We start from the raw sequence: 23880 nt of genomic DNA, 5'->3' as shown, positions 1-23880 counted from the left end.
AAGATTTGCCTAAAAATGTTAAAAATGACGTCACAATTGTTTTTTTTGTCTCTTAATTTTTAATTGCTTTCAATTTGTATATTACAATCATACTAAAGCTTCGTTGCTGATTCTGATAAGAATACTTTATAATTATCCCTTTTACAGATTAAAAAACTCAATGATGACGTCATTGTTTACTTTTTTGAGAAAATTTTTAACGGCTTTCTTCGTCTGATTTCAAAGAAAAAGGAGAAAAAGAATGGAGAATCTCTTAAGCGATTTCTGATTCTTTAAATTCTTTACAAGATTGTGTAGAATTTCCCCTTTCAAATAATTAATTTTCTCATACAAAAGTGACTAAACTCCTTTGTGAATCTTTTTTAGCAGGTGTTGTCCGTTAAATTACCCGCGAAAAATTCAAAATTCCCCGCGGCGAAATGAGAGCGAAAATTCTTCGCGATCTGTCTCGTTTGACGTTTCAAAACCAAGCAAAAAAGAGTTGTTTACATCCTAAAGAATTTCCTACTTTTCCTGGGTTTTCCTGCCTTTCCTGCACATTTTCCACAATGGGAGGGTGCCGATGTACGTTCCAGACATGCGAGAATAACAGCGCAAACTCCCCCAATATGCACTTCTTCCATTTTCCGGCCAAGAAGAAGGAACTCTGTCGGCAGTGGGCAAAATACGCGAATCGCCTGGAATTCCTGGATCTCCCGCTGGACAAGCTGAAGAATAAGGTGGTGTGTCAGATGCACTTCCGTTCGGACAATTTCATGAATTACCTGCAGAATAGTCTCGTGAAGACAGCCTATCCCACGCTGATGCGCTTCGGGGATGTTGTGTTGGATCTGGAGAAGGACACAGCAGAGGAGAAGGAGATGAAGCTGTCAGAGACGAATAGTAGCGTACAGCTGCATATACCGGATTTGGATGAGAAGGAAGTGGCCAGTGGGAATCAGCAGGATACCTTCATAATTGACATGATGCACAACAATGAGGAGGACATTAACATATCCCCAGGGGAGAATCTAATGCTAACGGGGGCACCACGAGCAACTTCACAGGGTAATCAGCAGAATTATGTCTTTGACTTTGGGCAATTAGTTGAGGATAAACCACCACCGATTAAGAAGGAGAAAAAGGAGCCAACCATCCTCAATGCTACTTACCAGAAAGTTCATCGCACAAGGGCAGGAACAGCTGCTGCGGTGCAGAATGTTGCGGTGGCAAAGAAAACTCCCCGGAAATCCGTTGTTTTGGCGGAATTTAAAATAACTCCTCGGCAGGAGGCAGTGAAGGAAGTGAAGACAGTTCCGGAAGCCATGCGTCCTGACACAACGGAACCCATTGAGGTGATCCCGCAGGAAATTGTCAGGGAGACAGTGCAGCGAAAGGAGGAAGTGGAGCCCAAGAGGGATGCCGCACTGGAAACAATGGCCAAGGAGTTGGGAGAATTGAAGCAAATGGTCATAGATGCAGTTACCACGGTCAAGAATCAAAGCATCCCATCAACTTCCGCTGCAGCCACCTCCCGCACCCCTTCGATGAGTGAACAAACAACCACTGGGAAGATGGATAAAAATATGGGAAAATTGCAGCTCTTCAATGCAATCAAGCGCTACCTGAATCCCTCAATGGTGGCTCTCTTGCGGATGGAGATGTTCGGTGGGATGGATCGTGAATGGAAGGAGGATGAGAAGGAATTCGCCGTGGAGTTGTACAATTTGGGGATCAATGTGTACGAATTTATGCGCGATGAATGGCGGTTTCGTCTTCCACCCGAGAAGATGGTCAAAGAATGGGCTGAAGGGATGTAAGGAGGTCACAGGCAGGGCAACATCACGCATGCAAAGTAATTCTCGTTTCATTTTAAACTCGTTTTATCTTTATTTTGACGATAGGTAATAAAATGAGTACAGAAAAGTATAAAAAAAGGCTTCCGGAAGATTTTCCTTATTGTCCTTTACTTCTCACAGCCGAATTTGTAGACACAGGTGTGGTGATAAGTTTCTCCTGGCTTGAGGATTGTTGATGGGAAGTTTGCCTGAAAAAAAATCGTTCATAATGAAAATTTGTTGAGGAATTAATAAATTTTCTTGAAGATTATTTGAGGGACTTCTTTATGAGATTCCTGTCCTTCCGGAAGAGGGGAAAACTCACATGATTAACAGCATCAGGATACTTTTGAGTCTCAAAGCAAAAGGATCCATGCTTGGAGTACAATCCTCCACCTTTTCCATGCAATTTAGCCGCGGCTGCATCTTCCGGATCAGGGAGGAAGTTTGCCGTGTAGAACTGCACACCAGGTTGATCTGTATAAACCTCCAAGAAGCGTCCGGAAGTGGGATGTACCGCCCTGGCTACGAATGTCAACCCATCCGTGTATTTAGTCACGCAGAAATTGTCATCATACCCATTAGCTGTGGTTGCCTTGAAAGCCACCCCCAGAGCTTTTTCACTTCGCAAATCAAACGGTGTCCCCCCAACGTCGAGGAGCTTCCCCGTAGGGATGGATTCAGCATCCGTCTCGGTGATTTTATCCGCATTGATAACCACGAGATGCTTGTAGATCTCCTCGCTTCCCGAATCATGCCCACCAAGGTTGAAGTAGGAGTGATTGGTGAGATTAATCGGGGTCAATTTGGACGTTGTGGCGGAGAAATTAATCTTCAGCGCATCATCCGGGGTTAGTTCATAGCGCACTTGAACCATCAAATCTCCAGGGTAGCCCTCAAAGCCATCCGGAGAGAAATGCGAAAGGATCAAGGCATTCCCATCGACAAAGCCTGTCCAGTTGAATTTATCGAAACCAACAATTCCCCCGTGAAGGTGATGCTTCCCATTCCAATTCTTCGCAACGTGGTACTCTTTGCCGTCCAGGAAGAACTTCCCATTGGCAATTCGGTTGGCTACACGACCCACAGTGGCGCCGAAGTAGGGATTGAGGGGATTAAAGTAGCCCTCAAGGGTATCAAATCCCATCACAACGTCCTGCAGCACTCCATTCTTGTCCGGTGCTTCAATGGCGAGGATTGTGGCTCCGTAGCTGATCACCTAAAAAAATTAAGGGCAGGGAGAGGTGTCTTTAAAAATTCTAGGTGGGTTCTAGGTATTTTATTTTCTTTTAAATACTTTTGAGAATTTTTTAAAGGATTTTTAGCGATTTAAAATTGAAAAATTGAAATGAAAATTTCAATTTAAAAATAAATTGAATGAAATCATTTTTAGGAAGATTTCGGGATAATAATTTCTTAAGTTGAATTTGTTTAAAAATATTAAACACAAATTATTATTAAAATAAATAAATTTAATTAAAATTGAATTTCTTTGATTTTTTTAGTTTCAATAAATAAAAATTAAAAATTCTTCTAGTGTTAAAATTATTATTTTTTACTTCAATTACATACTTCAGAAATATTCTATAAGGCGAGAAGGGACAATTTTGCATTAAAAATTATTGTAAAGAAAAATTCTTCACAGAAGATTAAGAGAAAATTGTCTAATGAAGTTTCCTTGAAATAAAGGTTAAAAGTCGAATGAAAATTATTCTTTCCGGATGCAGAATTTTAGGCTCTAAAAGCTTGGTTTAGAGTTTTATTTTTAGTTTAATTTCTTTTGCATAAAAAATATTTTTGAATGTTTTAGCTCAATTTCTGAATTCAAAAGTTTTATTGGGTAATTCCGGGACGTAATTTTATGAAAAAATTTGAAGATTTTTCACTTTTTTTTTTAAATTCTTCTTTTGGCATATGAAAATATTAAAAATTTATCAGAATTCTTCCCAAAAAAATTATTTAAAAGAAAAAATTGAATTTTTCCGGGAATAAAATATCTCCTGAAGTATCATCTCGAAAAATGCCTCAAGAATAGTTCTGAGTTGTCTAAAAAATAGAATTTCTTTGCTAATATACAAATTGTGCTGAATTACTCCAGTCTTCCCTATTTTTAAATTTATTAGTTGGTATACCACAATCGTGGCATACCAAGTATTGTAATCATCGGAAAAACCGACCACTTCAGATCGGGCTCAAACTTGGTATGAGCACGTTTTAGACATCCCACATTACGAAAATGGTGGTGGAAAATTTTTGATCCGGCCGGCCGGCCTGCCGGCCGGCCTGCCGGCCTGCCGTTGGTCCCCATTTTGCCTTATAGCTCGAGAACGGTAACAGATAGAGACTTCGGGTTTGAAGTTTTCTATAGAAATGTGGGTGTAAAATTTCATTTTTTCGCATTTTCAAAATCCAAGATGGCCGCCGTCCGCCATTTTGAAATACCGTTAACCACTTCCTTTGTAGCTAGAGGTCTGAAATTTTAGTATGTTGTAGGGCTTAGTGAGATGTTTTCATCAACAATTCACACTTGAAAATCGGTCAAGCGGTTTAGCAAATATGGCGGCCTAAAGCAAAAAGTGTTTTTTCGATATAACTCGAGAACGGCTTGACCGATTTTGATCATCTTGATATCAAATGAAAGGTATTGAGAAGCCCTACAACTGTTTAGAACATTTCAAGTTTTAAAAACATCCGCAAGAGGCGCTAAAAACAAAAACAAAAATTGCCTAACTTTAAGGAGCTATATCTCCGAATCCCCATCATAGATTTCCTTGAATTTTTGATATGTTGTAGCCTGACTCAATATCTATCACCAGTCCGAAAATGAAGAAAATCTATGTCGCCGTTTAGAAGATATGGCAATTTGAAAAATTCTTAAATTTGAAAAGTTCTAAGAGCCATATCTCTTGAACCGCTTGTCCGATTTTGCTCAATTTGGTATCAAATTAAAGGTTATGCAAAACTCTACAACTTTCTAGAACATCAAAAACCTCTAGGACCATTCCTTCAGAACGAAAAGTGAAAAAAACTGTTTTTGTTGAACAAAAATCTGCCATTTTGTGTTCTGGAGGTGACCTTGAAATGTATCGAAATATATGTCAGATTATAGCTTATTTCAATACCTTTCCAGAACTAGTCTCGAAATTTTTGTAGGTCTTGTGGAACTTGAGATATGAGCATTTTTGTCTTTCGAATTGATGAATTTCATAAAAAAAATCAACTTTGCCTACTAATCCTACTTACAAATTAAATTACAACGCATAGACTGACCCATCCGCGATGTGGTATACCAACTCTAATAACTGGACGCGTTATGATTGACTTTTCTCTCTAATTTTAATTATGAAGAATTCATTCCAAAAATCATGAACAAGCAACAACTCCTCCTAAACTGACTGTGTAGCTGTGTTGTAGAAGTAGAGGTTGGCTAATCTATCAAAAAAGCAACGCAATAGGAATAAATTAACCCGTGGAAGACCCTCCTGAATTATTTTGTTCAATTTTTATGTCTTTTTACAATTAAATTGCAATGCGTTTGCAATATTAATAGGCGCACAATTACCACCTAAACTACAAAACAATTAAGAATGAATTGAAAAGAAAAAAATGCATTTGTAGCTTCTTTACCTTCACCGTGACACAGCTGATGGCATTCCTCCACGTATAGATCCACACGGTTTCCTCCTTCTTCGTCATGGGATCCTTCATCACCCCAAAACTATCCACACTGAGACTCACTGCACTACTTTTCCCCATTTCCCGGCACTTTTCCTCCGCACTGCTGCTGTAGAAATTCCTGATGCTATCAGATTGCCAGTGAGAATCTTTCTGGATCACTGACACTTCGCCTCTACTGCTGGACTGTCTCGGTTGGTAATCGCGCTCAACAATTCGCCCCGACATTATCAGCTCTGCCAAGCAATTTACTTGATTACAAAACTCGCGTTCTCGAGAGGCTGCGGCGGACAGAGTGGAAAAAAAAATATTCCACACAATTTGTTCAATTAAAAAAAAACCTTCACTCCTCGACGGTGATTCAATTGAAGGCAATAAATGCACCAACAACACCATTAATATAGGAAAATTTTCGGGGAGCTCATCAAACCACAATTTGTGGTTCTTCTAATCGCAATATTATAGTTTTGCTATTTTTTTGTAATATAAAAATAAATTGTTTATGTTCTATGCAAAAGGTCAGTGATCTTATGGGAAAAGAGACAATATATAGTTTTATCAAATTCTTCAAGACCGCAGACTAGAATTTTTTAGACTTGTTTATTATTAGATTTTTAAAAGAAAATATTTTTTTATTATTCTTTTACAATGTTTCATGGCGGTTTCTTTTGTGGTCGCCAGGTAGAGAATTAATTATAATTAATTGATAAAATTTATAAAATAGAATGGTTCATATTTTATGGAAACTTCATTGTAACAAATTAATAAAAAGTAAAAAAATAATGATCAACAGATAAAAAATTAATTATAAAATAAGAATATTAAATTTTAATCATTATGTGACTATAATTGATGCAGCAAGAAAATTTTAAATTTCTTTTAAAATTTTGACTAAAAATTCGTTAAAGTGGTTAAAGTCCTTCTTGTTATTTTTATTTTTAACTTCTAGCCCTATTAAAAGTTCTAAAGTTTTATCACTATCGCGAAATATAAACCCAGTAAATAAATTTTGCCAACAATTGATCAATTATTGAGCCCAATATTAAATCAATGTAGGTCCTCATAAATGATCAATTATTTAGCAATCATAATTGACCTGAGATTGATCTAAAATTGATAGATGATCAATCTGATTGATTCAATCATGATTGAACATTTGTTGGCTCAAGCATTTTGTTTACTGAGGAGCTTTGACTCTGTATTTGGTCGTTCATCGGGAAGTCATTAATTATTTAGCTTTGATACATTTTATTCTTATTCCCTTAATGCTTGTTCAGTCTCTGAGACTTAAGTCTTGACTTATGTTATTTACATAAAAGCAAGTCTAACGAAATAGAATCAAAGATTTTAATTAAAAATTAATTATTTTATTGATTGATTGAAGCGTAATAAAGATTAAATTTAGAAGGGAATTCAAGTATTTTTCCCCCAAAATATTCAAAGGAATTTCTTTTAACTGCTCCGCGGAAATCTCTTTGAAACAGCCTTGTCAATTCTTTTTTGCTCGCATCTTCTTTTAATGCCAGAAGGCATAATCTTCATGCACGCGCTCATCAGAAGATTAACACGTTGATTTCTTCGCAACTTCCATTCACTTTTTTCCCTCTCTGACCAAAGAGAGAAGGCCAATAATTACGTTAAGGAATTGAGCCGATAATTATGGTAAAAATGTCTTAATGCAAATATCTCCTTTGAGAGCTTCTCAAAATAATTATGAGGCAATCCTTATCGAAGGTATATAAGATAGTTTGTGAGTAAATTATCGCATATTAACTTTACTAAATTTATTTATCACGAAATGATTGCAGAGAGAATCTCACGCAGAATGGACTGATAAATGTTTATGCGTGAAAGCTATTTTGAGGAGTTTTCTAGGTTGAAAGTCAATAAGTTTTGCACCTCAAAGTGGGGGAAGTGATGAAATATTTAATTGCAGGTGTGATAACTTTAATGTTCTTTGTAGTTTGAAAATAAAATTCATTCAAAGTTTCCTATTAGTTGGATTTTTTAAATAAAAAAAATGAATAAATTGAAAGCTCTATTTATACTCCAAAATTCCTCTGCAGAGGTTAAGGGTCAAACGAGAGGGCATATTTAGAGAAAAAAAAACACTTGCTCCAATAACAGCGATTGTCGTCGCCCTATTTAAACTCCACCGCACCCCATGTTGCCTCGGGTTGCGTGCTCTCTGGGTTGTGCCACATACAGAGTGCAAATGAAAAATAAATAAAAAGAAAATATCAGAGTGTGTGAAAAATTGTTAGCAACGATTGTGGGTTAAAATTGAGAAATATTGTCTGGAGCCGATAGAAGAGCTTTGATAAAAAACTCAGATTTGTTTTCGTTTAGCAAATAAATTCTCTCAATTCAATTGATACCGATATAAATACCGCGCAGTATTGGAAAGCTTTTCATTGGGATTTTTTCCAATTTTTCACATCCTCACAAATCAATTTTCATTTTGATAAAACGTGTCAATTGCAGTGCTCAATCCACTATTTGATTCCACCACACATATAGACATACAGACCGCAATGAAAGTGATGAAGAACGATTGAAAATAAAAGCAGGTATGTACCTACTTATATACCTAACTATGTGCATAAAGTATATAAAATTATTGTCGCTGCACTCCCGCCAAAACTGATTCGTGAAACATTCAAATGTGAAACATCGGCCACCTTCGGCAAAACATGTCACTCTCTCATTAACCTCCAAAGACGCCACACACTGAATTATTGCGTCATTCTTTTTCATCAAATTTTATTGTTTTTTCTTTGTTTAAATTAATTGAGTTGTGAACTAATAGTAGTGGAAAATACAGTGAATTACACAGTACATCACGTGTCTTGTTTTCCTGGCAATTTTTGGTCACTACGACCCGCATAGTTTCTCTCAATAATCACGTGTTCTTTTCCTTTCACGCTATCACACCGAAGGTAGAGGAAGAAGGGGCGCTCACGCACGCTATTTACATTGACACTAACCTATATTCTCTCTTTCCGGGAATCACCCTACAAGGTAGAGGAAGAGGAGACTCTAACAACATTCAAGCACTCACTAACGTATCCTTCTTTCTTTCCGGCACTCATACACAAGGTACGTCACGCCCTGACAATTATCACTACCTATATCGATTTATCAATAAATAAGATAAGATAATAGTTTATTCATGCCCCAGGTAAAGAATACATAGAGGGACTATATACAATAATTTTACAAAGAATACATAAGAGTTACAGAAGAAAATGCGACAAAAATAGGGAAAATCTACACAATAGTATTTTGTACAAATTCATTAATTTTGAGCTTTAAATTGTTAAAGTTAATTTGGGGATTTTCTTGCATAAATTCGTTAAATAGTTTTGTTGAGGAATATCTGAGGCCTCTAATGCCATATTTAGTAGTGTGTGGCTTAACAATTTCAAAAAGATTAGCTCTACGGGTGTTTTGTACATTCGTCCTCTTGGTCAAAATGAAGTTACTGTGTGTGAGATCATTAACAATTTTATAAATGTGAGATATTTTATGGGCATTCACTGCATTTGAGATTTTGACTATTTCCCTATCTTTATAAATATCTTCACTGGGGCAGTATTTATCTAGTCTTAATATAACGCGTAAGAACTTATTCTGGGCAACTTGAACCCTCTTCAAATCTTCCTTGCTGGCGGAACTCCAAACTAAAGCGGCATAATTCATTATGGACTCGAAAAGGCTCCTGTAGATCATCATTCTGGTTTCAATTCCCGTCTCATCCTTCGCCGCCCTTCTCATGGCTCCAGTAAGCGCTGACAGCTTCCCAACGAGACAGTTGATATGCGAGGTGAAACTGAGTGATACGTCGAGGATAACGCCAAGATAGCGAAACTCCTTAACAGACTCAAGTCTTGCAGTTCCCAAACACAGATGCAAGTCACCCCCGTCAAAACCAAACGCCATGTACTTTGTCTTGGCGGCATTGATCGTCACCTTGCTGCGCCTGGCCCAGCCCTCAATTCGCCCCAGATCCCGCGCTGCATCACCCTGGAGCCCCTCAGTCGACCTTCCCCTGTACAGCAGGCATAGGTCGTCTGCGTACATGTATAGGGAGCCGAGCAGCCCAATCTCCTCTATATCATTTATGAAAAGGACGAATAATACGGGGCCAAGGCGACTCCCCTGGGGAACGCCCGTGTCGCAGGAGACAACATCTGAGACCATCCCTCCATGCGCAACCATCTGGCTTCTTTCAGACAGGTAGCTGGCAAGCCAGTCCCTGGACCTGCCGAGGATCCCGTAAATAAACTCTCTATAAACTATGCCCTAAGTGTTGTGGAATTGCCTCGATATTCAGTGATGTTTTGCCGCGAGAATGTTATCATTGTGCTTTTGAAGCTTTTGCTGAAGCGTCTGCACGTTAAATTTTGTTTTATCGTCTCAGTTTTCACAGTTTTATTCTAAAGACTTAGAGATTAAATCCAATGAAAAAAACCTAAGGCTCTTACGCATTTAATTCATCAACAAAGTTGAGAAACGTTGGGAATGAAAAAGTGGAATAAAAAGGAGAATTAAAAGATCATAAAACCAAGTGCTAGAAAGACTTAATATTGGAAGAAAGCTCTCCTAAAAATTATCATCTCTCATCAAAAAGAAATTCTTTAGAGCTTTCACAGTTCCTGTCAATTAGACTTCTCACACCTGCTCACATCTGCTGCCTATTCCATTCTACGCGATTCTTTACACGTCATTCTACAAAAAAAATGTACTGGTAAGCTGACCAAGCTTACGAGAGCTGTGTTTCTTTCAGTGTACCAATTTTGTGAGAGCAAACTAGAACGCGAATTAATTTAAATACGCGCAAAGTCGGGAAAAGTTGAAAAGTCATACCCTAAGAAATGTTTGGAAGGCCATATCTCGAGAACGGATCCATAGATTTTCATAAATTTTTTTTTTGTTTGAAAGGTCTTGAAGTCAGCTACAACATATCGAAAAATGAAAAATATTTATGTCGCCATTTTCGAAAAATTCGAGTTCGAAATTTTCGAAAACTTTGTTTTTGACTTTAGCGCCTCTTGCGGTCATTTCTCGAAGTTGCAATGTTCTAGACATTTGTAGGGTTTCACGAAACCTTTCATTTGCGCTTGAGTTGATCAAGATCGGATTTGTAGAACCCGAGATATGACATGCCAACTTTGGAAGGCTATATCTCGAGAACGGATCCATAGATTTTCTTCATTTTTGGCATGAAGCTAGATAATATGGTCAGCTATAACATATCAAAAAATGAAAAAAATTTATGTCGCCGTTTTCGAGATATTCATCGAAAACTCATCGAAAATTTTGTTTTTGATTTTTGGCCCCCTAGCGGTCACTTTTGAAACTTTGTATGTTCTAGAGAGTTGTAGGGTTTGTTGAGAGCTTTCATTTGAGCCCGAGTTGATCAAAATCGGTCAAGCCGTTTTCGAGTTATGGTCGATTTTCGATGAAAAATTGTGGCGGCCATATTGACTAAACGGCTTGACCGATTTTCGAAAATGAGGTATCGTTGGAAAGCTCTTGATGGCCCCTACAATATATCAAAATTTCAGCCCTCTAGCTATAATAGCGGCTGAGATATAGCGAAAACAAAATTTTGAGGTTATTCAAAATGGCGGACGGGGGGGTGGGGGGGTGGATTTGACCTCATAATCGGATGTCTTCCGGTCGATATTTAAACTTTGCCGTTTACCGCAAGTCTCTATCTATTACCGTTCTCTTGCAATTTAGCTCTGAACTCCGGACGGACGGACAGACGGCCGGAAAAAATCTTATTTTTGGCGCATACGTTTTTTGGAATGTGGGGACCCTAATTCGTGCTCATCCCAAGTTTGAGCCCGATCTGACGACTTTCGATTTTGCTCGGTACACAAAAGCTGTGTCTGAAAGAAACACAGCTAAAAACAAATAAAATCTGTCTGGAAGATTACATTTTTGATTAAATCTGCCTTTGCGACTCTTTCTCAGTCTCATGCTAAATTGAGATTTTTGCAAAAGCGGACCCATAGTTATGTTGGTGAAGTCAATAATCTCTAATAAATTGAGCATATAGAATAGAGAGTTTTTAGATAGTGTGGAGTTTAAATTCATTTGATAATTTTGCATAAGTGCGTCATAATCATCATAATTTTCATAATTTATTCATCGAGAAAATTCTCGGATGTTTTGACTTTTCAATTTCTTTAAATTAATTCTGAAGGAAATTCTAAATTTTGATTTAAGAATTAATATTCAAAATTATTCAAAAAATATTATTAATAAATTTGAAAAATCAGCTTTGTCTTTAAAGGTAATAAGAAAATGTTTTGTAGGTAAAAGCTGGATATGGAAATTAATTTTATTTAATTCGTTTAACTCTTTCGCGTTTTTTTTTAGATGCTGACCCAAACATGAAACATTTTATTTTTCCAATTATTTACTAATTTGATTGTTTTTCCAAGTTACAAATGCATCAAATTCACGAAAAAGAGGCCAAAGAAGACGTTCTGACTGAGAAAAGTCCTCTGAAACCTCTGAAAGTATCTAAGCAATAAATATCGTGATAAAAAGAGCTCATGTTTCACGTGGACGCGAAAGGGTTAAGTGTCTTTCGCTTAGATTTTTTTTCTGAATTCTTCTACAATTTTTTCTTGACTTCTAAGTAGTAGGTTAAAAGCTCGCGTTCTGATTTTTATTATTAAGGAAATTACTGATATTTCATTCATTCTAAAGAAATAAATACATTGCTACATATTGAATCTTCTAAAGGAGTTTACACGCTTTCTATAGGGATAAAATCTTATTCGAAGAAACGAATAAGTTAAAGAAAAGAAAATCGCGAATTGAATCAATTCAGTGTAAAAGAATCAAAGTTTCACAGTCTTTGAAGCTTTTCTGAGTAAAATTTTTCGCAACAGGAAAGCTGTCTACCCATTTCAAACCCTCAAAAATAAAGTTTTTCAACATTTTGCAATTTCTTTTTGGCAAATAGCAAAAAAAAAAAAACATTTGATGCCTTTTATTGCTTTAAAAATGAATTTACTTTTCCAGTTCACCCATAGTTGCCCAAATGCGTCGCATAATTTCTTTTTACATAATATATGCCTTTTTTTGATAAATTGCCACATTAACTCTTTTTTTTCGCCTTGCGGTCGTCGCTGAATCTCGCCATGGGCTGGCCAGCAGTGGATTTCACGCACTCTGTTCGTCCACTAAGCAGCACCACATAACTGGCAATCAATATAAAATGCGAGATGGAAGCCACACGAGCGGCGATCAGCGAGGTTCGGCGGTTGAGGCCCATAATTTAATTATTCAGTTATCGCAACACATTCCCAGTGAATGGTTGAAAAGTTTCCTCGCGAGAAAATGAATGCGCCGTTTCAATATCTCCAATTCCGGTAATCGCGTCACTTTTACTTATCGCGCATTGCACCTTATCAGCCAATATATTGGGGGTGTTCTCGTATGTTTTTCTTTGCGCAATAATCAAGGTGTGTGTGAAAGCTCCTTTATTGATATTTTATGTAACATTCTGTGCTATGTGATGTTCTGTGCTCATTTGAAGGAATATTGTGAAGAAAAAGTAAAATAAAATCATCAAAAAATGTTTGTATGAGTGCAAAGAGTGGCGTTTCACGGCTTCTCTAATCACCGCTTTATAAATTATCTATCTCTCTCTCCCTCTCTATTTCCTCCACACAATTAATTGACTGTAGAAAATTGTATATGGATGTGCTTTCGCGCAGGTTTTTATTCAATTCATTTTTTCTGTTCTAAATGAAATCTCATCGAATGATTCGCACGTGGTGAATGAAATTTCCCGCCAAAAGTATGCCTGAAGGAAGTGTTGGTGCTGCAGTGGAAAAATCTCCTCAAGTGATATGCTACGCCGCGGTGGATTGAGATTTCTACATAGAAAATTGGGCTTTTTCGGCTTAATAGGCTCAACATTGGTTTTCATCTTCTACACACTCACCATCCTTCCGCCCATTGATGTTAAAATACGTCGCAAAGTGATACCCATTGAACCAATACTCAACTTATCGCAAAGTGATTTTATCGGAAATTCAGACCAACTCCCTGCATTCGAGGAGCACTATTTTAATCTCACCGCCAGCAATTTTTTATCCAGTGGCCGTGCTATTCCCGATACTCGACCACCAAGGTGATAAAATCATATTAATTTTGCTTCTTCTCCAAAAGCTCATAGAAAATTAAAAAATTTTCTCAGAAAAAATAATGATAAATTGCGCTATTAGTAAAATTCCTTGAAAAGTCATTGAGTTATGCAAATACAAATGGAGGAGAAAATTAATTTAGAAAATTGTTTTTAGAAATAATCACGAATCTCGAGGCAAAATAAAGTGAGAACAATGATTCTTTACAGCTTCTAAATTTTATTTAAACGATTTTGCAGATTCTGAGGAATGAATTTGCTAAAAAGAAAATATAAAAAATTGCAGATTTTGCAAGTCAGAACAAATTCATAATTAGATTTTTTACCATTTTTTTTATTACAGAGAAGAGAAGAAGTCTTTCCGGGTTAGCCCGAGGCTAATTTTTTAAAATGTTAAGTAAAATATTAACACAGTCTGCGTATTAAGTTTTTTTTATAAAACAAAAATAATTTAGAAAGGTTTTGCTCATTGAGATGTTTTTGTAGGCCTTCATATAAATTGTAGATGATATAATACGTAAAATGAGTTAGAAAAGCTTTTGTAAAAATAGTAAAACATGTATAATTATCAGGGGGTAAACATGCGAAGCGAATTTTGTGTTTTGTATTCTTAATTCGGAATATTCTCATATGTAATTGATTAACTAATTAGGAACAGTTGAAACAAATGAGAAAAGCAGTAAGATCAGGATTTTAGGAGAAGCCCAAAGAAGTCCTACAGAATTTTCTCAGTGAAATTTATCTCGTGGGAATTTTTTTTTAAGTTTGAGCTCTCGTTAAATTCTTGTTTGATTTTTAACCCCGCGATCTCTCTGACAAATATTCGATTTTTTTAAAGATTAAAGGAATTTATGCAAGGACATATGAAGGATGATCCTCTATCGCAGAACAATTTTAACCCATCTCATCTTGTAGGGGAACATAACAAATAGAAGAATCGCGAGAGAAACTCCCCAAATATCCACTGGGATCACATCGAAAAGTGCAGTGAAAGTACAGTCCGGGAAAACATAACCTCAATTTGGGAACAACATTTAAATGAATAGGAGGAACTCCATTGTGTTCGACCAGCATGGCATCGGGACCTCTTGAGCTTCTTAATAACCTTCCCAACCTTTCCTGCCTACCCGGATGAAGATTTGAATGATTTTTGCTTCACTTCTGTCTTTCTGGACTTTCCGTCGTTGAGTCGCACTCCAAGAAGAAAAAAACTCAACGACGGGAAGTCCGGAAAGACAGAAGTGAAGCAAAAATCAATCAAATCTTCATTCGGGTAGGCAGGAAAGGTTGGGATGGTTATAAAGAAGCTCAAGAGGTCCCGATGCCACGCTGGTCGAACACAATGGAGTTTCTCCTATTCATTTAAATGTTGTTCCCAAATTGAGGTTATGTTTTCCCGGACTGTACTTTCACTGCACTTTTCGATGTGATCCCAGTGGATATTTGGGGAGTTTCTCTCGCGATTCTTCTATTTTTTATGTTCCCCTACAAGATGAGATGGGTTAAAATTGTTCTGCGATAGAGGATCATCCTTCATATGTCCTTGCATAAATTCCTTTGAAAAATATTTTGATATAATATACTTTACTGTGAAATATACTAAATGTAAAGACTTTTTTTCTAATATTTCAAAAGAATTTAAAATTTTTTATTTCCTTAAATAATTTTTCGAATATTCTCAATTTTTGGTATTCAATTTTTCACATTCTTATAGTCTTTTAGGCAAATATTTAAAAGAAAATCTTATCTTATCTCATTCATATTCCCATTTATGTTGAAACAGCATGTTATTGGAATTTTGCAATATTATTCATTTTCTCTGGTGGGGCCAATCCTATGGATTAACACACTCAACAATTTTCTTTTGCTTTTTTGTGATTTAGTTTAGTAAATGAGAAAAAAAAGATATATTTTTTGGATTGACGGGGATAGAACCTACAAATAATTTATTTAAAACAAATAATTATTTCAAAGAAGAAGCTTAAAGATTTAAAACAACCTTTAATAAATAATTTATTTTTTATGGAATTTTTTTTAGTGCTGTAACTTAATGTAATTGCTAACATTTAATGATTTCTTAAAACAATTTCTTTCCCTTCTTCGAATAAAAATTGATTAGAGAAATCAGTTAAATGAGCTACACCCAATTTCTTTGATTTAACAAAAAGATCCCTAATCTTGTGCCTTTAATAAGATTTTATTGGTTTAATACGAATAGATTGATACTAAATTCTGATTTTAAAAATTTTATTCAGTAAAAAAGTATTTTTCATGCAAAATAATAAGGACCTTTTTTAAAACTAAGAAACTAATTAATGTAACAATCAAACTCAATAATATCTTTCATACAAGCCCTATCAAATAGAGGAAATTACTTAAACAAATATAACTAATTGCATACCTTATTGGTATAGAACCCCATTAGAATGAAAATTATATTTTAATGGAGAATAATTTTGGAAATGTCGCAATGAGGGTGTAATCTACTTAAAATTGCCGAATGCCATCTTATAATGACGCGCCTTGTGACCACATTTCCTCAATATATGCTTCACATGAATTATGTGACAAACATGTTAATAAATTAGCGATAAATTTATTCCCATCACCCCCCTCATTAGAATTCAACCTGCACAATATGGGAAGATTTTCTCAAAATATGTGTGCGCCAAACTCTCGTCAAGTGATAATTTACTATTATTAAATTACTCGGAAGAGGTGGTGGTGGAGTATATAAATCGTTCTTATTGTTAGAATCTCCAGCATGAGTGCTAAAAAGTCTTGGAGGAATTTTTTTTGGATATAAAAAATGAAAAGAAAAGACTGTCTGAGCTAATTGTGAGAGCAAAAGTTTTCTATTTTCTCAGAGAAGAATTTAAGAGGATTTATTTTAATCTTAACCCCCTTCTGCAGATGCAGGACGAAGGAGTATGTACTGAATGCAAAGAAAAATGTATCTGTGATAGTGGCGTTTCACAATGAGGCCAAATCAGCTCTCTTGAGAACCATTTCCAGCGTAATCAATCGTACACCACCAGATCTACTCCATGAGATAATCCTCATTGATGATTTTAGCAGGAATGGTGAGGAAATTCAGAGATTTTTCACGCAGCATAAATGCTTTGAAATAATTCTAATTCATTTGCAGAACTCAATGCAAATATTCTAGTGAATATACCAAAAACTAAACTATATAGGAATGCGGAACGAGAAGGTAGATAAATCAGAAATCAACGAAATGAAAAAGAAAAAAGAAATTTAATTTTCTTACCTTTAAGGACTCATTCGTTCGAGGAAAATTGGAGCATTGAAAGCATCAGCTGAGTACATTGTCTTCCTCGATAGTCACTGTGAAGTGAATGTGGGCTGGATTGAGCCCCTCATTGACCGACTATCCTACAATCCAGGAGCCCTTGTGAGTCCCATAATTGACATTATTGACGCCGCGACGTTTGAGTACAAAGCCACGTCGACAAATCTGAAGGCAGGCTTCGACTGGAGTTTGCGTTTCAAGTGGATCCCCCGCTCGGATGAGGAACTCCAAACAAATCACGATGAAACCTCCTCCTTTGCCAGCCCCACCGTCTACGGGGGAATCTTTCTCATTTCCCGCATGTGGTTCCATCAACTCGGCGGCTTTAGTAGTGATCTCGAAATATGGGGTGGGGAATCCCTGGAAATCTCCCTCAAGGCATGGATGTGTGGTGGTCAAGTGGAAATTGCTCCGTGCAGTCGTGTTGGGCATGTCTTCCGCAAAAAGCATCCATATGACTTTCCCCATGGGAGTACTCACACCTTCTTGCGCAATTCGAAGCTCATTGCTGAGAATTGGTTGGAAGAGTACAAACACTTCTTCTACTTTGCCCGACCCAATGCTCAGGGAATCAAGATTAAAGGGAACACCGATGTGGGGATTCTTAAAGAGAAACTCCAATGTCGCACCTTCTCCTGGTACCTCCAAACTGTCTTCCATGAACTCAAGTAAGTGTGGGAGGAAAAATTCTTCTTTTTTGTGTTCCTTTTTGTGGGTTCTTGAGGCTGAAATTGGCAAAAGAATTTAATTTAATTTAGTAGAAAAAGGAAATTTTAGACAAAATTAATTAATTTAATAAATATTATTTATTTATTTATTTATTTATTATTTTATAAAACTTTTTATGATGTCCTAAAAACAATTAATTTCTGTAATGTTTAGGGAGAAAATTCTTGGTCTTTTCTGTTTTTTTTTCAATCTCTTCTTAATTTAAATTTTTAAGTTTTTAAATTCCAGGAAAATCTTTAATTTAAATAAACTAGATTTTGCGAAGATTAAACAAAAACTAATGAAATTTCAATATAAAGATTTCATACGTTTTTAGATCAGGCTGAAATTAGCAAAAGAATTTAATTTATTTTATGAAGAAAAAAAATAAAATTGAGTTATTGAATAAAATGGTAAAATTATCAAATTTTCTTTACGAGAAAATTATGCTTTTATGCATATTTTATGAGTCATAAAAGTAGTTATTTTTTGCGATCTTTGAGAAATAAATTCTCCGATCTTCTTGTGCTTAATGTCTTGAAATCCCTTCTTAAAGTTCTTAAAGATTCTTAGAAAATAAATTTAGGTTTTTAAGCTTTTTAATTTCTAGAAAACTTTGCATTAAATTAAATTAGATTTTGCGAAGATTTAAAAATAAATTAAGAGCTTTAATACGAGATTTCAATACAAAAACTGAATTATCTTTAGAGACAATTTAGATTTTCATTAAACTAATGAATTAATTTTCCTTCTGGTAGCCTTAAAAATAAAATGAATCTTAATCCTTAATTAGTTTTCTCAGGGGGTAGACAAAGCCCTTTTTTACCCGAACACAGCAAATAATGGCGGACGGTTTGCAGAGAAGTTAAAGGAAGAAAATGACGTCATTTTATTTCCAAAAAGTGCATCGAAATTTTTAAAATCAGTTTTAGTGCATTAATCTTCGTGAGACACCCCTCAAAAGTTATCAATCGATAGAATATTAAATTATCTATCCAGTAGTGGTGGATTTTTTCAGATTGAAGCATTTTCCTGGGTGTCTCAGCGAGTGAGCAGTGAATTCCTATGGAAATAGAGTCTTTGTCTACCCCCTGAGTTTTCTTAATCTTTTCAAATACACGAAGAAAAACCCGACTTTCTTTACTGTTTATACAATGGTGCTCCACTGTACAGCATCCTTCAAATTTAAGTTGATTTTGAGACTTTTTCGTGATACTGAACACCAGAAAAATTCATTTCAGATTTAGTTTCAATAGCTTCTCTAAAAAATCATAAGAAAATCATCCTCAGTGTCGGAAAAATCTCACAATCAACCGAAGCTAAAAAAATTCGGAATGCTGCTCTACGAAGGCCCCACTGTATTCTTATTTTTCCCACAAAACTCCCGCCCTAAATTCCATGGAATTAGGGCTTTACATCGCAACATTATCCCGTATTTCCGCGTTTGTAATTCCCAAATTATCCCATTATACGTTGAATCACATAATCCTCCCCTCCCACGACATTGGAAATCTTTCTTTTTCCCTTCATTGTAGCGCGTGCCCGAATTGTTATTATTTTAATAAACATCCCACAAAGCATAACGGAGAACGAAACATTTAATGCGCGAGTTTTGTGGTGTGCAAATTTATTGAGATCTCGCAGAGAGAATGAAGAATAATGTGGGACTTTTTTTATTATCTCGCGCTATTATCGTATCAACAGAGAGATAGTTTATTTTTCTCTGTCGCTCAATTGCGTCTATTGCAAGAGTTATTGCTCATTTTTTTTGACTCATAATGCCGCATAAAAAGAATTTAGAGACGTTAAAATTCCTAGAAAATAAAATGATTTACTTCTCTCAGCTTTAATTTCTTCGTAATGTTTCTTCTTTCATTCTTTGCAGGCTTCCAAATGAGGAGCATATTGCCTTTGGGGAGTTGAAGCATGAGGATCGTTGCCTGGCAGTTACCACTGATGCTGGGAGGCAGCGGCACATCCAGCTGGGAAGTTGCTATGAGATGGGAGAAACCACAAAATGGGCCCTTCACAACTACACCGGAGCCCTGAGCCCCGATTCCGGGGGTTGTGTCAATGTTTTCCAGAGTTTGGTCATTTTGGAGTATTGCCGTAATTCCGCAGCACAGAAATGGGTGCGCAACGGAGGGAATCTCATTCATGCCACCACCGGTAAATGCCTCGAGAGTCTCGTTGGACCCACAGTGGCTGTCTCAACATGCCGCTACGGATCTCAGTCGCAGCTATGGAGTTTTTCAGTTGAAGTTCAGCAGCAGTAGAGCTGAGAGAAAGCAACCACGTCACTCCCTATTGTGCTACAATTTATTTATTTTCTACCCGAGCGGCTCTTTGTTCTTAAAACCCAATCACAGCGACGACAAACCCCATCCCCCGACTCAGTGGCGAATCTGCGGCATCGTGGACAGAGGGGAGACTCATTGGTGCTGAGGTGAATCCTAAAATCTGCATTGTCCTCAATTTTAGTCAAGCGAACCCGGGAAACTTGGAGGACTTCACTCAATTGCGACCCAAAGGATTCCTCGTTGCTACACTCAGGTTGAAGTTTCTGCAGAAGAAAATAAATAAAGAGAAATACAAAAAAAAATCAATTGATTTTTTTTTTCAGGAGACCTTCTAAGTGTTCTTGTATAAGATGCACAAGTGAATCGTCTATTTGGAAAAGTCTTCAAGCTTAATGAGATTTTTTTAAAAAAAAATCTGAAATTTCCCTGTATTATTTGAAAATATTTCTTTTTATTCTAAATCTTATGAAGCAGGTATTTTAAGTTTTTTTTTTAATTAATTTAAGAAAAATTAGTTTGTGCAGTTCTAACGTTTGACGTTCATCAGAAGCTTTTTTTCTTACGTTTGACATTCATTTTTACGCCTGAAGTTTCTTTTCTAACGTTTAACGTTCATTTTTTTTAATCTCTGAAGCTTCTTTTCTTACGTTTGACGTTCATTTTTATATTCAGAGCTTCTTATCTTACGTTTGATGTTCGTTTTTATGTCTGAAGCTTTTTTTTAAGTTTGACGTTTGTTGTTTGAAACTTTTTTTTCTTACGTTTGCAAATTTTTAACGTTAGAAAATCTTCTTCCAGATTTTTAAAGATTTATTTTAGCTTAGAAAATTGTTTTTCACCTAACAACTTTTCGGACAGATTAGAAAAAAATCTTAAAGCTTTTCACTTTGAAAAATTCTTAGAAGAAAAAGTCTGGAAATTAGGTTCTAGACATAGAAATAAAAGAAAACACATCGAAAAAAATTCTTTTGAAAATTAAATCATTTATAAAAATTCCGGGAATAATTAATAAATCTCCCGGAAAGCTTTTCTTACCCTTTTGAGGATAAATTAAACAATAAATTAATTCAGAACGTTATTGAAATAGACGATTCAAATGGTTCTTAATTGGGCTTCTTTTCCTTTCTTACCTTCAAGCACTCAAAATCAATGGGATTGCAGTGGATGTCGACATCCAATTTCCACGTATTTGTCTGTGGGGTTAATCTATTGAGAGCCTCCTTGAACTGCAAACATTTCTCAATGACCTCCCTCGCCTCCTGGCCCTCCCACGCAGCTGGAGGTGTGCCAACATTAATGTGGTAGAAGGGGATGTTTGCGTTGCAATGGCTCCAGCATTCTTCCACTAAGAACGGCAAAATTGGCCAAAGTGCCTTTGCCAAGAGGAGAAAACAAGCATTCATCACTTGCTGGACACACTGAAGCTCAGCATCTGTGCCACAGTAGAGGCGATCCTTTGTCAAATGAATATAAATGCTGGATACGTCGTTGGCGATGAAATTGACGATTGTCGTTGCGACGCGATTGTATTCGTAGGCGTCGTACATGGAGAATACAGCATCATGGAATTCCCAGAGTTTGCTCAAGAAGAATCTGTCCAAGTAGGTGAAGTTGGTGAGATCTTCGGGGAAGTCTCGCACTTCCAGGGAGCCACAAATGCCAATTAAGTAGCGAAAAATTCCACGAATTTTCTGAACATTTTCCGCCGAAGCTTGAAGGATATTTTCACTGAGAAGGATGGATGTGTGCTGCGTGCCATGAGCTGCAATCCACCAGCGCATTGTATCCACACCATACTTCTTCACAATGTCTTTGGGGTGGATGACGTTGCCCAAACTTTTGGACATCTTCTGACCCTTCTCATCGAGCACAAAGCCATGGACGAAGATTGATTTGTACGGAGCTCTCTTCCTCAGAGCTACACTGGTCATCAGGGATGATTGGAACCATCCGGTGAATTGATCAATACCCTCCAAGTAGAGATCAGCAACCTTCTCCCCTTGCAGGACATGTGACCACGTTATTCCGGAATCAAACCAAATATCCAGAATATCCATGCCCTTCTCCAGCTCTTCCTCATGCTTTTCCGGAACCAATTCCTGCACGGATTTCTCCCACCAGAAATCCACATTCCCCATCTTGAGGATTTCCTCACAAACTCTCTCAACAATAGCCTTGGAAGTTATGACCTTCTTGGAGGATTTACCGTAGAAAACAGGGATTGGCACTCCCCAGGCTCTCTGCCGGGAGATGCACCAATAGGGTCTCTTCTGCAATTGTGCAATGAGGAGATTTTTGCTGGCCACCGAAGTAATTCGTGGAAAAATGTTAACCTTCTGAACTTCCTCAATGGCTTTCTCCTTAATCTTATCCGTATTAATGAACCACTGATCACTGGCACGGATGATTATGGGCTGTTTTGTCCTCCAATCAATGGGATAGGCGTGTAAAATCTCCCCCAGATGCACCACTAATTCCTTCTCTTGCAAATATTTGAGGATTACTTCCGTGCCATCCTGCAGGACGTTCTTTTTGCGAAGAAATTCCGGAGATTCATTGGTGTAGTTCCCAAGTTCATCCACAAAACACTCCGTGGGGAGTTTGTGATGTATCCCAACGAGAAAATCTTCAAATCCATGAGCAGGAGCTGTGTGAACGAGTCCTGTTCCCTTTGCTGCGGAAACATGTGAAGCAGGGAGGAAGGACTTCTCACTTCCTTCCAAAATTGGATGCTGGTAATGAAGTTTGTGCAGGAGGTTTGTCTCAATCTTCCCCAGAATCTCAATGGGATGCGGGAAGAGTTCCCGGATTTCCACCAGCAATTCCAAAGCGATTATATAGCAATCCGGTGAATCAGGATTCCCAACAAGACAATACTCCAGCTGCTCACTGAAGCAGACAGCTTGATTTGAGAGCAATGTCCAGGGAGTTGTAGTCCACACCAGAGCCCAGAGATTTCTCTCCCTCACAATCTCAGCAATCTCCGGAAGTTTGTTCTCAATCCGGAATCTAACATAGAGCGAGGGGCTCTTGAAATTGCTATCGTATTCAAGTTCAGCCTCCGCCAGGGCTGTTTTTGACGATGGGGACCAATAGACGGGCTTCAGATCCCGATAGATTAACCCATTTGAGAATAATTCAAAGAAAATTCTCATTTGATTGGCAATAAATTCCGGAGAGGTGGTTCGATAGATTGCCTGGTCATTTGCCCAATCTGCAGCAATGCCCCAAGCTTGAAATCCAGCCTTTTGCTTCTGAATTGTCTTCAGAGCAAATTCACGAGCCTTCTTCCGGATTGCCACTGGATCTGCTGATGATGTATCCCCTGTGAGGGCTTTAAGTTCAATTGGGAGACCATGACAATCCCATCCAGGTATGTAGTGTACCTTCCGGCCACGGATTATATGATGGTGGATGGTAACATCTTTCAGGATCTACAATGAAAAAGATAAACTTAGCAAGGATTTCGTGGCCAGAAAGTGATTTTGAAAGAACCTTGTTAATAGCATGCCCCATATGGAGGTCCCCATTGGCATACGGGGGCCCGTCATGTAGAACAAAAGCCGGGGATTGAAGGTTCTCTTCCTGCCATCTATAGAGCGGTCGGAAGCATCGCTGAAAACAAAAGATTACAACCGATTACTACAACTTCCGGGAAATTCATAATAATGCAACCTAACCTCATTTATTTCATTTTCAGTTAAATTCCGCTTTTTGGGATCCAGTCGTGCCGGAAATTGAGTCTTTGGTAAGTTTATTGTATCTGTGTACTTTATTTTTGCTTTTTGTTCACATTTTGCACTGAAATACCTCCAATTTCTCACATTTCTAAACACTTTTCCGCAAGTAAACATGAACCTCATCTTTTGAGGGAATTCAATGGGGCGGGGA

General features: G+C 37.1%; 5 protein-coding genes across 14 annotated transcripts in view; 3 read left to right on the top strand and 2 right to left on the bottom strand.

Annotated features, from left to right (window-relative positions):
* LOC129786719 (glutamate-rich protein 2) overlaps positions 1 to 23880 on the top strand; it is an 871459-nt gene that overhangs the window by 174894 nt on the left and 672685 nt on the right. The window lies entirely within an intron of this gene.
* LOC129786676 (uncharacterized) lies at positions 457 to 1916 on the top strand. The gene has a single exon (XM_055821847.1). The coding sequence runs from the start codon at positions 549 to 551 to the stop codon at positions 1797 to 1799; it is 1251 nt and encodes a 416-aa protein (XP_055677822.1). The 5' UTR covers positions 457 to 548; the 3' UTR covers positions 1800 to 1916.
* LOC129786675 (galactose mutarotase) lies at positions 1845 to 8549 on the bottom strand. 2 transcript variants are annotated; one of them, XM_055821845.1, is made up of 4 exons: positions 8480 to 8549; positions 5445 to 5773; positions 2143 to 3036; positions 1845 to 2026 (listed from the first exon to the last, which is right to left on the bottom strand). In XM_055821845.1, exons 2-4 carry the CDS (start codon positions 5718 to 5720, stop codon positions 1946 to 1948), a joined length of 1251 nt encoding a protein of 416 aa, XP_055677820.1. In that variant the 5' UTR covers positions 5721 to 5773; positions 8480 to 8549; the 3' UTR covers positions 1845 to 1945. The 2 variants fall into 2 exon arrangements, with proteins under 2 accessions (XP_055677820.1, XP_055677819.1); XM_055821844.1 differs by lacking the exon at positions 8480 to 8549 and having other exon boundaries at positions 5445 to 5957.
* LOC129786665 (putative polypeptide N-acetylgalactosaminyltransferase 13) lies at positions 7783 to 20287 on the top strand. 9 transcript variants are annotated; one of them, XM_055821832.1, is made up of 7 exons: positions 8208 to 8431; positions 8514 to 8591; positions 13322 to 13656; positions 16582 to 16751; positions 16817 to 16882; positions 16947 to 17649; positions 19575 to 20287. In XM_055821832.1, the coding sequence occupies exons 3-7, from the start codon at positions 13373 to 13375 to the stop codon at positions 19963 to 19965; spliced, it is 1614 nt and encodes a 537-aa protein (XP_055677807.1). In that variant the 5' UTR covers positions 8208 to 8431; positions 8514 to 8591; positions 13322 to 13372; the 3' UTR covers positions 19966 to 20287. The 9 variants fall into 9 exon arrangements, with proteins under 9 accessions (XP_055677798.1, XP_055677807.1, XP_055677802.1 ...); XM_055821827.1 differs by having other exon boundaries at positions 12672 to 13656; XM_055821826.1 differs by having other exon boundaries at positions 8395 to 8431; positions 12675 to 13656.
* Positions 19991 to 23878, bottom strand: LOC129786651 (isoleucine--tRNA ligase, mitochondrial). Its single transcript, XM_055821796.1, has 4 exons — positions 23670 to 23878; positions 23485 to 23604; positions 21120 to 23423; positions 19991 to 20252 (listed from the first exon to the last, which is right to left on the bottom strand). The coding sequence occupies exons 1-4, from the start codon at positions 23850 to 23852 to the stop codon at positions 20013 to 20015; spliced, it is 2847 nt and encodes a 948-aa protein (XP_055677771.1). The 5' UTR covers positions 23853 to 23878; the 3' UTR covers positions 19991 to 20012.

The sequence above is a fragment of the Lutzomyia longipalpis genome, chromosome 1 (genome assembly GCF_024334085.1).
Source record: "Lutzomyia longipalpis isolate SR_M1_2022 chromosome 1, ASM2433408v1".
Lineage (NCBI taxonomy): Eukaryota > Metazoa > Arthropoda > Insecta > Diptera > Psychodidae > Lutzomyia > Lutzomyia longipalpis.
The sequence above is the reverse complement of the archived record's forward strand: the minus strand, read 5'-3'. Positions and strand labels throughout refer to the sequence as shown.

Bases quoted from the DNA above. Each gene is read 5' to 3' on its own strand.
- LOC129786676 (XM_055821847.1), top strand. From the start codon at position 549: ATGGGAGGGTGCCGATGTACGTTCCAGACATGCGAGAATAACAGCGCA.
- LOC129786675 (XM_055821844.1), bottom strand. From the start codon at position 5,888: ATGGTGTTGTTGGTGCATTTATTGCCTTCAATTGAATCACCGTCGAGG. The intron at 3,037-5,444 runs GTAAAGAAGCTA...TAATTTTTTTAG, and splicing joins TCAGCTGTGTCACGGTGAAG to GTGATCAGCTACGGAGCCAC. The intron at 2,027-2,142 runs GTGAGTTTTCCC...ATTTTTTTTCAG, and splicing joins ATCCTGATGCTGTTAATCAT to GCAAACTTCCCATCAACAAT.
- LOC129786665 (XM_055821823.1), top strand. From the start codon at position 13,373: ATGCTACGCCGCGGTGGATTGAGATTTCTACATAGAAAATTGGGCTTT. The intron at 13,657-16,581 runs GTGATAAAATCA...CCCCTTCTGCAG, and splicing joins CCCGATACTCGACCACCAAG to ATGCAGGACGAAGGAGTATG. The intron at 16,752-16,816 runs GTGAGGAAATTC...ATTCATTTGCAG, and splicing joins TGATGATTTTAGCAGGAATG to AACTCAATGCAAATATTCTA.
- LOC129786651 (XM_055821796.1), bottom strand. From the start codon at position 23,852: ATGAGGTTCATGTTTACTTGCGGAAAAGTGTTTAGAAATGTGAGAAAT. The intron at 23,424-23,484 runs GTTCTTTCAAAA...TTTTCATTGTAG, and splicing joins TGGGGCATGCTATTAACAAG to ATCCTGAAAGATGTTACCAT. The intron at 20,253-21,119 runs GTAAGAAAGGAA...TTTCTTCTGCAG, and splicing joins TTGATTTTGAGTGCTTGAAG to AAACTTCAACCTGAGTGTAG.